Below are 12,505 nucleotides of genomic sequence, written 5' to 3' on the forward strand. Positions count from 1 at the left end.
AATAAAAATAAATAAATAAAAATGTGTTACAGGGGCATGCTTGCTGCCTAGAGTTGCAAAATAGCAATACAATGCTTAAAAGTCTTTTTGCAATAGATTTTCGATCAGCATCACTGTATGCGTTCAGATCTTGAGCATGTATTGCTGACAGTGATCTAAGCAGTGTTGGAGCTATGTATACTTCGTCAGCAGGTAGAAATTAGTCTGAATTGGAGGTAAAGGAATAGCGATATAGGTGTAGACTAGGAGTCTCACTCACAATGTTCGGTAGGATGAGTTTCCAGTATGGGTTTAGTAAGTTGGCCAGGTAGACATCGAATAGTCAGTTCGCATCGGAGGTCTACCAGGTGTCCGGTGTCAAACAGTTCAATAACCTGGGATAAGTCAAGAGGGTGGTGTGCAAGAAAGGGTAGTCGTCAGAGCTAAGCTCCTGGATTCAAGGTGAGTTATATAACCTGTCTATTAATTCACGTATTAAAGGGCTCTATTGTTCTGTGTCTGGGTCAGTAGTAGGGAGGGAAGCTTTTAGGCCTGGGTGTTTTCTTGATCGTCACAGTAGGATAATGGAAAGTTTGGTGTCTACAAAAGCGCTACTTATCTGTCCTGTGGTCCATAAAGAATTTTTGCGATTATCTTCTTATGCTCTTCTCTGTCTCCTGTAGTCAGGGGATGCGGTAGGACTGTTGCGCAGATCTCTCACTGCACGTGGAGGTGAAGGCAGAGGGTGCAGTCTGAGATGGCGGCTTAGGCTGAAGTTTCCTGCTTCAGTGACTCCGTCCATTGATTCTGCTCTGCGTAATGGAGGTAGACGGAAGTCGTTGTACCAATCTGGTACCTCCACTGGTGGTATGTTGAGGGTGGTACAGAAGTGCTCCAAGTCTTCCAGAACTCTAATGCCGCGTACACACGAGCGGACTTTTCAACATCCAAAGTCCGAAGGACCGAGTCCGTCAGACTATCCGATCGTGTGTGGGCTGCAACGGACTTTTGATTCACCAAAGTCTGACGGACTTTAGAATATGGAACATGCTTCAAATTTTCCCGAAGGAACTCCGCCGGACCCGGTCCCCTTCGAAAACTCCGCTCGTGTGTATGCTACTCCGACGGACTAAAACCGACGCTAGGGCAGCTATTGGCTACTGGCTATGAACTTCCTTATTCGAGTCGGGTCGTACGTCATCACGTTCGAATCCGTCGGAGTTTAGTGTGATCGTGTGTGGCCAAGTCCGCTCGGCCGAAAAGTCTGTCAGAACTCCGTCGGAATTCCAGCAGAACTCCGACGGAACTCCTTCGGAAGTCTGTCGGACATAAGTCCTCTCGTGTGTACGGGGCTTAAGATTGGCAGTATGGCTGTTTGCAGAGGCTGATAGGCAGAATGGAAATTTCCATCTGTACGTTATGGCTCTTGCGCGCAGTACGTCTAGTAAAGGTCTCAGTTCCCTTCTCCTTTGTAGAGTTATTGTGGAAAGATCTTGAAAAATCTTTATTTCTGCCCCTTGGTGTATTAATCTTCCTCTTCCTCTAGCTTTTCTCATTATTTCCTCTTTCACAGCAAAGTCTGTGAGGCAGCATATCACGTCTCTCAGTGGGTCTGCTTCGCTCCCTCTTGGGCGCAGGGCTCTGTGAATACATTCCATTGTAATCAGAGTTTCAGGCGGCCATTCTAGTAACCCATTAAAGATTGCTGTCACTGCTTGGGTGAGCTGGGGTGGATCCACCGTCTCAGGGGGGCCTCTTACCCGCAGATTATGGCATCTTCCATGGTTATCGAGGTCCTCCATGTGTCTGTTAATTTCTCTGAGATGTATCACGTGGGACTCTGTTATTTGTTGAACTTGACATAATGGCGGGCCTGGATTTCTTCCACCTCCTCCACCCTCAGTATCATAGATTGAAAGTCATCTCTTAGATCTGATATAGCTGCCGACAGTGTGCTTTTGATGTCTGCAGCCACAGCACGTAGGTCAGCTAAGCTAAGAGCTTGTGTTGCCGGTATATCAGGAGCTGAAGCTTGTGGGCTGCGGCTCCGTGATCTGTGTGGAGATCTGCCAGCGGGGGGAGTATCGCGCGCTGCGGCCTGTGATTCTTGTGCGGCGCCTTGTGTTCTAGCCCGGAAAATCTCCGGGATATGCTGACCGAGGAGGGGTTCTTGGCTCCTAGGGGATCGGTATGTGTCGCGGACGTGTTCGGCGGTGTGCTCCCCATACTTGCCGCTGATGATGGTGTCTTTTGAGCAGATAACAGGACCTCTGGGACCGGGAGCTCAGAATTAGGCGGCCATCTCTCTTCAGTGCCAAGCCACGCCCCCAACTGACTTTATCACAAGTGAACTCCAATCAAGTTTTAGAAACATCTCAAGGATGATCAGTGGAAACAATTTTGAGTGCCATGGCAAAGGCTGTGAATACTTATGTACATGGGATTTATTTTTAATTTTTAATAAGTTTGCAAAGTTTTCAAACAAATGTCTTTCACGTTGTCATTATGGGGTATTATTTGTAGAATTTTGAGGATAATGAATAATTAATTTAATCCAATTTGGAATAAGGCTATAACATAGCAAAATGTGGAAAAAGTGAAGCGCTGTGAATACTTTCCATATGCACTCTATCTGACCATGATGCTTGGTTTTCCAGAAAAGGGATATGACAAGTATATTACCACCTTCCTGAATTATACCTGGCCATATGCCCTCAATAAAGGGATTTTGTGCCAGGAGGGGAACCCCCCAGTCAAGCAGCTTGTCCCCATATTATTGAGAACAAGGGACTCTTTCCCAAACTCTATCCAACTGGTTGTGGGTGGAAGGATTATTGAAATCGGAAAGCCAGCTTTAAGAATAAGGGAGCCCCCAGAAACTGTCCCACCTACTCGAATTAATAAGGGGTACATAGTGACGCTACTCATTCACATACAAAGGCTATAGTAAATAAACAAACATACACACAGTTTTTGCCAAGTATTTTAATAAGGAAAATGCTTCATGATCTAAATCCACTACAATCATGTCGTCCAGTGATGCAGATCCACATCATTATGCATCACATACAGAACATTATAAATAATTTGTGTTTGTGTTGGTTTATTTCAGTTTTTTTTATTGCTTTTTTACAAGTGGGGTCTCTGGCAAAATATCAGGGTTCTGAATACACCTCTGATGTTTTATTTTGAGATAGAGAAAAAGAATAAAAACACAAATGCCTTATGCTTTGCAGCCCTGGAAGTGCTCAGTAGTAATGGGAAATGGGATCGGGGATACAATTTAGGATTAGGAACCTATATATATATATATATACACTGTATATATATCCAGACCCATAAAACTTAACTAAATGTTAACACCCAAGAGAACATATATATATCGGATGAGGGTACTGTCACAAGAGCCACGTACCTGAGGTAAGACCGAAGTAGTGGGGAGGCCTCCTTTGCACCTCGGGTCCTTGAAGTCTCTGGTGATGGAGACAGAGACTTGGTGGACACCGAGTGGCACAGGTGCCAGGGGTGTGGAGCACCGTGCAAGTCTTAGTCCAAGATCTGAGCCAAGGTCCAGTCCAGTTTGGCAATGAAGTATAAAAGGGTTAATCAGAAGAAGAATTGTCGAGATTCAAGCTGGGTCAGGTCCAATCTGGCAGCAGAGTACAAAACAGGCAAAGAAATAGAATAGGTTGCGGGGTTCCCCTTAATATCCATAACCAACCTGAAGGGCCTGGTAATTGAATTTAGGGGAACCCCACTCTTTTTTTTTTTTTTTTTTTTTATCAATGAATGAATTGTCAGCTCCGTAATACAGAGAACACTCATTGAGTGTTCTCTGTATTACGGGAGCCGACAATTCAAAGTGATTTTAAAAGACTTTTTTTCCTTGCGAAATGACACTTTGTGCAGGGACAGTGTCAGGAACGGTGTTGTTGCTGGGATCGCCTGCTGGTGTCACTGTTTATTTTGCCATCAAAGGTTGCAGTTCTGGTGGTCACCAGCGGGTGTCTCCCAGCAAACAGACATTCTAATAATCCAGCTGCACCTGAAGTGGTATGGCTTGGAAGTATATAAGCCCGCCCTTCACTGAGGCTCATGGCTTCAGAATCCTTCCTGCTAGCCTTGTCCCTGCCTGACCTGAGACCTGTTCCTGAGACCTGTTCCTGAGACCTGTTCCTGAGACCTGTTCCTGAGACCTGTTCCTGAGACCTGTTCCTGAGACCTGTTCCTGAGACCTGTTCCTGATTTACTTCCTGTCCTGGACTCTGTTCCCTATACCTGAGACTTCCCCTGTTTCCTGCCTGGGCTCCCCTTGCTTCCTCTTCCTCCACCTGGCCTCCTGTTCCCCTTGTCTCTCATCCCTGCCTGGTTATGTATGTGTTCCCTTTCCATGTGTGTGTGTATATATATATATATATATATATATATATATATATATATATATATATATATATTTAGTTAGTTCGTTTAGGGTTTTGGGGTTTGCGGTGTATTATTTGTGTTCTTTTTCCTTAATAAATATTTATATTTTCACTTACCTTGAGCCTGATTCCGTTAGTGCAGCCCATTGATCTGTTTTACTTTGTGCTGTCAGGCATCCCTTCCATGACAGAATTCTGAAGCCATACTAACAGATCGGCTGCACTTGGGAATAGGATCTGGACACTTGCTATTGCCAAGAAAAATGCATCTGGAAGATATCCTGTATCTTTCGCTTCTGGCAACAGAGGACAGAGATTTTTGTCATCAGACATTAGGTGAATACACTAGAGAGCAACTGCTGGAATGTATCCGTATAGCCCATGTTTTTGTTGATCAGGGCAGTTTTCTGTTTGAGGATGTGCAGCTCAGGTAGAGTCTTTGGTGTGGCTGTTGGAAGATGACTCAGCCTTTTTCTTTGAACAATACTCAGCTTGTCCTCAACAGGTGCTTGCAGCATGTATTGATTCAGTGCAGTCTCTGGTCAGACAAACCGTGTGCAAACCTGATTTTGTGCAACCATTATTACAGGCCTGGTCAAGCTTGTTGTACTCAGCTTCTGTCAGCTCCCAACCACCCATTTCTGTGTCCAGATACCAGCCTGCTGCGATATCTTCCTCTCTATTACCCCCAACAACCACAATTTCTGACCAATACACCCTGCTACCAATGAAGTACCAGTACCCTGTTTCCTCCTGCTGTACCTACCCAGCCTTTAACCCCTCTGCTACTTCTCAGCTGCCTTCATCAGTTCCATTGAATCTCCCCTCAAGATCTGCTCCCTCTGTTTTACCATCCTTCCACTCTTCACTGTTACCAGCTGCATCCACTACCTACAGCCCTGTACCCACATACAAATCTTCAGTTGCTAAAACCAAAAAGAAACGGAAGTTTTTCCCAACCCATACCATTCTGTCATCACCCACTTCTGCCTCCACGCCTGATGTTCCAATGCCTGCTGTTCAGCCTGTTGTGCCAGTGTCTTTGCCTGTTGTCCAGCCTGATGTCCCGGCCTTCCAGCCTGACGCCTTCCAGTCTGATGCCCCGGCCTTCCAGCCTGACGCCTTCCAGTCTGATGCCCCGGCCTTCCAGCCTGACGCCTTCCAGCCTGACGCCTTCCAGTCTGATGCCCCGGCCTTCCAGCCTGACGCCTTCCAGTCTGGTGCCCCGGCCTTCCAGCCTGACGCCTTCCAGTCTGGTGCCCCGGCCTTCCAGCCTGACGCCTTCCAGTCTGGTGCCCCGGCCTTCCAGCCTGACGCCTTCCAGTCTGGTGCCCCGGCCTTCCAGCCTGACGCCTTCCAGTCTGGTGCCCCGGCCTTCCAGCCTGACGCCTTCCAGTCTGGTGCCCCGGCCTTCCAGCCTGACGCCTTCCAGTCTGGTGCCCCGGCCTTCCAGCCTGACGCCTTCCAGTCTGGTGCCCCGGCCTTCCAGCCTGACGCCTTCCAGTCTGGTGCCCCGGCCTTCCAGCCTGACGCCTTCCAGTCTGGTGCCCCGGCCTTCCAGCCTGACGCCTTCCAGTCTGGTGCCCCGGCCTTCCAGCCTGACGCCTTCCAGTCTGGTGCCCCGGCCTTCCAGTCTGGTGCCCCGGCCTTCCAGCCTGACGCCTTCCAGTCTGGTGCCCCGGCCTTCCAGCCTGACGCCTTCCAGTCTGGTGCCCCGGCCTTCCAGCCTGACGCCTTCCAGTCTGATGCCTTTCAGTCTGATGTCCCGGCCTTTCAGTCTGATGCCTTGCCGTCTGACGTCCCGGCCTTCCAGTCTGATGCCTTGCAGTCTGATGTCCCGGCCTTCCAGTCTGATGCCTTGCAGTCTGACGTCCCGGCCTTCCAGTCTGATGCCTTGCAGTCTGATGTCCCGGCCTTCCAGTCTGATGCCTTGCAGTCTGATGTCCCGGCCTTCCAGTCTGATGCCTTGCAGTCTGATGTCCCGGCCTTCCAGTCTGATGCCTTGCAGTCTGATGTCCCGGCCTTCCAGTCTGATGCCTTGCAGTCTGATGTCCCGGCCTTCCAGTCTGATGCCTTGCAGTCTGATGTCCCGGCCTTCCAGTCCGATGCCTTGCAGTCTGATGTCCCGGCCTTCCAGTCCGATGCCTTGCAGTCTGATGTCCCGGCCTTCCAGTCTGATGACCCGGAGCTCGCTGCCCAGCCTGATGACCCGGAGCTCGCTGCCAAGCCTACTGCCCAGGCTGATGACCCAGTGTTTGCTGCCCAGCCTGATGACCCGGTGCTTTCTGCCAAGCCTACTGCCCAGCCTGATGACTCGGTGCTTGCTGCCAAGTCTACTGCCCAGCCTGATGACCCGGTGTTTACTGCCCAGCCTGATGATCCGATGCCTGCTGCCCAGCCTGATGATCCGATGCCTGCTGCCCAGCCTGATGATCCGATGCCTGCTGCCCAGCCTGATGATCCGATGCCTGCTGCCCAGCCTGATGATCCGATGCCTGCTGCCCAGCCTGATGATCCGATGCCTGCTGCCCAGCCTGATGATCCGATGCCTGCTGCCCAGCCTGATGATCCGATGCCTGCTGCCCAGCCTGATGATCCGATGCCTGCTGCCCAGCCTGATGATCCGATGCCTGCTGCCCAGCCTGATGATCCGATGCCTGCTGCCCAGCCTGATGATCCGATGCCTGCTGCCCAGCCTGATGATCCGATGCCTGCTGCCCAGCCTGATGATCCGATGCCTGCTGCCCAGCCTGATGATCCGATGCCTGCTGCCCAGCCTGATGATCCGATGCCTGCTGCCCAGCCTGATGATCCGATGCCTGCTGCCCAGCCTGATGATCCGATGCCTGCTGCCCAGCCTGATGATCCGATGCCTGCTGCCCAGCCTGATGATCCGATGCCTGCTGCCCAGCCTGATGATCCGATGCCTGCTGCCCAGCCTGATGACCCGATGCCTGCTGCCCAGCCTGATGACCCGATGCCTGCTGCCCAGCCTGATGACCCGATGCTTGCTGCCCAGCCTGATGACCCGATGCTTGCTGCCCAGCCTGATGACCTGGAGCCTGCTGCTCAGCCTGATGACCTGGAGCCTGCTGCTCAGCCCGATGACCCGAAGCACGTTCCCCAGCCTGTTTTTATTTCCAGATCTAAACTTCCAGACCCTGGTGGTGGGATACATGTTCCATTGTCGGACTTGGATGGCATGCCTCCCAGTTGGTTAAGAGACTCTGGCCGGAGAGAGCAAGGAAGTCCGCAGTCACAGGGGAGACTTTTCTGGACTTTTCCCCATTTACATGTACTGTCAGGTCAAGGGCAGAATGGAGTGTCCGGAGGCCACTCCTTAGGGGGGGGAACTGTCAGGAACGGTGTTGTTGCTGGGATCGCCTGCTGGTGTCACTGTTTATTTTGCCATCAAAGGTTGCAGTTCTGGTGGTCACCAGCGGGTGTCTCCCAGCAAACAGACATTCTAATAATCCAGCTGCACCTGAAGTGGTATGGCTTGGAAGTATATAAGCCCGCCCTTCACTGAGGCTCATGGCTTCAGAATCCTTCCTGCTAGCCTTGTCCCTGCCTGACCTGAGCCATTGCCTGAGACCTGTTCCTGAGACCTGTTCCTGAGACCTGTTCCTGAGACCTGTTCCTGAGACCTGTTCCTGAGACCTGTTCCTGAGACCTGTTCCTGAGACCTGTTCCTGAGACCTGTTCCTGAGACCTGTTCCTGATTTACTTCCTGTCCTGGACTCTGTTCCCTATACCTGAGACTTCCCCTGTTTCCTGCCTTGGCTCCCCTTGCTTCCTCTTCCTCCACCTGGCCTCCTGTTCCCCTTGTCTCTCATCCCTGCCTGGTTATGTATGTGTTCCCTTTCCATGTGTGTGTATATATATATATATATAGTTAGTTAGTTAGTTAGTTAGTTAGTTAGTTAGTTCGTTTAGGGTTTTGGGGTTTGCGGTGTATTATTTGTGTTCTTGCTTGTTTATGGTTTGCTGTGTTTGTTTGGTTTGCACGCGTGTCTTTTTCCTTAATAAATATTTATATTTTCACTTACCTTGAGCCTGATTCCGTTAGTGCAGCCCATTGATCTGTTTTACTTTGTGCTGGATGCCTGTGTCAGGCATCCCTTCCATGACAGACAGTTATAAGCACGGGAAACATGCGCCCCTTCACAGGCATACTATAGACACCCCCCAGGTACGAAATTTAAAGGAATATTATACTTTTATTGTTTCACTTTAATCATTATTAAAATCACTGCTCCTGAAAAAATGGCCTCTCCTAAAACTTTTTTTGCATTGATACATGTCCCCTGGAGCAGGACCCAGGTCCCCAAACACTTTTTAGGACAGTAACTTACATATTAGCCTTTAAAATTAGCACTTTAGATTTCTCCCATAGACTTGTACAGGGTGTCCTGGCTTTTTGAATTTGCCTCGAACAGCCCAAATTGTTCACAGTTCGCTGAACAGGCGAACAGGCAATGTTCGAGTCGAACTCTAAGCTCATCCCTATCTGAAAGGTAACTGCTATGGATCTTGATCTCACCCCAGCTCTTTTCTTATTGCATCATTTATCTTTTCTGGACAGGCAATACCTAAAATCTCTTGCAAAGCACATGGTTAACTCATCAAGAATGTGCACTCCCGCTGGACACAACAGGTTGTTCTTTCCATAAGAGTGGTTTGCAAGGCTGGATTACATCTCACAAATTGGAATAAATGTATGACTCTCTGGATAGGTTGACAAATCTTCTTAAAACTTGGGCTTGCTTGATTAATTTTAAGTCAACTTCATGATATGCTGATTTCGTGGACATGTAAATGTGTTGTTGACTGATGTCAATACCATCTGCCTTCATTAACATTAATGCCTAGGGGAATGGTGTTGTATGGATGGGTGAACTCTCCACTGTATCTTATACCCCCACACCCCCTTATATTTCATTCCTCTTGTCTTCTTTTTTTTTTTTGCCATTCTTTACTTCCTTTCTTCTGTTTTCTCTGAATTATCCAGTTTTTCTTCTATCCATTAGGAGGCTTTTTCTCTTTCAAGAATCCTTGTATGTAGCACCATTATAAAATCTAACACTGCTTCTCTGCATGCACATTGGAAATATCCTTATATCTGATCCCATGTTTGTTGTAATTTTTAATGTTTGTAATTGTGCATTGAGCATAAAACAATATAGGTGATGTACAGTCTAAGATAAAAATCAGACGGAGAGAGTACTCTAATTAGAAAAGTTTTGTTTACATCTTATGCAAGCAAAAGTGAATGATCTAGAAGATATACAATTCTGCATCTGTAAATCAACAGTGTATGGAATGCCTCCAGATTGTTATATATAATTTAATTTCATAGAAAATACAATATGGCCTGTTTAGCAATTGTATGTTATATAATTTTTTTTTATTTGCTTTTTTTTCACATGAAAGTTTAGTTACCCTTTAAGCGAGTACATGTCCATCATACACCACACTGATGATTTAACTTACTCCTACCAAATAGTTAGGAAATTGTCTACGGAAAAGAAAAATAATATAAAAATTATTTTTCAGTTTTATTGTGATAATTGATACCGGGAGAATATCCGTCCTTTATACTCCCACTGGTGGCACATAATTAATTGTACATACTTATAAAAGCCATGGTACGCTGTATAATCAGAAAAAAAAAAATAAGAGGGCAATATAGATCACATTTGATTGTTATCTTCTGCACAGTATTGTTGCTGTGATTACACAGTAGTTGTTAGAATATATTTCTAACACATAGATTTAGAATACTAAAATTCAGGACAAACATTTAAGTTTTATTTTTTTCTTGCAAACTCAAACAATATGTTTTTTTTTTTTTTTTTACTACTGGAGAATTTTTGTTTTTCTTTTTTCCTTTTGCTCTGGAATGTGCAAAGCACCGTAATGCATGGAGATAAGTTAACTTCAGATTTGTCCCAAATATAATTAGATCTGCTTTTCTGTGGGTAATTATACTATACATAACACTTGTTTGTTCTATCAGCTTGTTTTTTGACCATCTTTCCTTTCTTTGCCGCTTACCTTTTCTTCTTTTTTTCCCTTCTTCTTTCCTTTTCTCCTACCATCCCTACTATTTTATTTTTTTAGAATTTTTGGAATTATTTTTATCTGCTAAACAAACTTGTTTAAAATATACATGTTATATTCTGTTCTGGATGGTTTATGGATGAAAAAAATGTGACTATGATTTCTGTGATCCACCTCTTGGGGTTTCATATTCCTCCAAGCACAACATTGTTGGTCTTCTTTCTATTTCTTGTTTTTTATTTTGTGACAATATGTGGAAACCTGATGATCATCACACTGGTGCCCTACAGCAAATCCCTTCATTCTCCCATGTACTTCTTCCTCTCCCAGTTGTCTGCATCTGATATATTATTATCAACTGATGTTGTTCCCACCATGCTCCGTGCTGTATTAGAAAATGCCACTACTGTATCAGTGTCTCATTGTATCACCCAGTTTTATTTTTTTGCGGCCACAGAAACACTAGAGTGTCTTCTTCTGACAGCGATGTCTTATGACAGATATGTGGCCATCTGTAAACCATTACATTATACTTTGTTAATGAGTCACCGATTTTGTTGGATAACAGTTATCACAAGTTGGAGTTTAAGTTTCTTAGCGGTATTGGTTTCTACTTTGACCATATCGACATTACAGTTCTGCGGTCCCAATATCATTGATCACTTTTTCTGTGATCTTGACCCCATCCTAAAACTCTCGTGCTCTGACATCACCATCGTTCAACTGGAATCAACATCAATGAGTTTATTGTTTGCTGTAATCCCATTTTTTGTCATCATTGTATCGTATGTTTATATTATAATCACTATTTTGAAAATCCCGTCTATTACTGGGAGGCAGAAAGTTTTCTCAACATGCAGCTCCCACCTGACTGTTGTCTCTATTTTTTATGGTACCATTGTTTGTGTGTATTTGATACCCAGTGGAGGACAGTCATGGGACATTACTAAATTCTTGTCATTACTGTACACTGTGGTCACTCCACTTCTGAATCCAATTATATACAGCCTGAGGAATAAAGAACTGAAACAAGTTGTAAGAAAAATGATTAACTGTCATTTAACCAGTTGAGAACATAGGGTATGCTACACACACCCAAAAAAGTAATCAAAGTGTAATCAGTGTGGATGCAGCATGTTCAGTTCTTAATCTCCTCTGCCACACACCCCACTCCTAATTGAAGGCAATTCTTAGTTCTGAAAATGAGCCACAAGTTGCTATGTACAGATAGCTGTAAAAAAAAGAACCATCCATCTGATGCAGTTTAGACACAAATTAGAAACATTAATTAATGATGCGGTGCATACTAGCTCATTATGCCTTTTCCCTTGCAGGTATGCACTCGGTGTGACTTTGTTTTGAGTTTCTAGTAATTTGATATCCTTCGGTAGGAGGTCTAGTTTAAGTGTTCTTTATCTTTTAATGCTTGAGCTGGCTTGTGATAAGATGTCCCTAATAAAGGCCTTATGGTCGCACCATAAGATCATGTGATCAGATACTGAGTCAGTGTTCAATGTAAAATACTTCTTTAGTTGGTCAGATATGGAAGCCACATGAGAACAAGCTATAATTTGCTCTCCATACAAGTCATATTAGAAGCATTCTCCTCCATCACTGTAATAGAGACAGGAGTGTGTTCAGACCACAAGATGTCATGGATGGTGGAGGAGGATACTGCCTGCAATAAGAGTTTATCTACAAAAATGATATCAATATGAGAATACTAGTTGTGTCTGGCGGAGTGAAAAGTGTAATCACGCTTGTTAGAATGTTGACACCTCCAGACATCGTAGAGATCTTCTGCGTGGAGAGTAGACTGTAATGTAGGCAGGGGATGTTTGGATTTAGTGGTGGTGTTCATAGTGTAGTCCGTTGTAAGCTTATAGTCTCCACAGATGATTCAAGCACCCGTTCTGACCTCTGAAATTTTGTTGAGTAGCTTTTTGAGAAACCTCCAATTGGTGGGAGTTGGGTGCATATAGACTAACTATTGTGTAAGTTCGGTTGTTAAGGTCTCCGACCAGGATTAAATACTTTCCTTC

At 45.8% G+C, this 12,505-nt stretch overlaps 1 protein-coding gene across 1 annotated transcript; it reads left to right on the plus strand.

The window, feature by feature from the left end:
* The first annotated feature begins 10,515 nt into the window (after window positions 1–10,515).
* Window positions 10,516–11,805, plus strand: LOC143963965 (olfactory receptor 1468-like). The gene has a single exon (XM_077473691.1). It carries the CDS (start codon window positions 10,599–10,601, stop codon window positions 11,532–11,534), a length of 936 nt encoding a protein of 311 aa, XP_077329817.1. The 5' UTR covers window positions 10,516–10,598; the 3' UTR covers window positions 11,535–11,805.
* Window positions 11,806–12,505: the final 700 nt, after the last annotated feature.

The sequence above is a fragment of the Lithobates pipiens genome, unplaced genomic scaffold (genome assembly GCF_037356315.1).
Source record: "Lithobates pipiens isolate NorthernLeopardFrog02 unplaced genomic scaffold, aLitPip1_a1.2 Scaffold_8, whole genome shotgun sequence".
Lineage (NCBI taxonomy): Eukaryota > Metazoa > Chordata > Amphibia > Anura > Ranidae > Lithobates > Lithobates pipiens.

What these genes read in the sequence shown, in the direction of transcription:
- LOC143963965 (XM_077473691.1), top strand. Translation starts at nt 10,599, where the DNA reads ATGGATGAAAAAAATGTGACTATGATTTCTGTGATCCACCTCTTGGGG.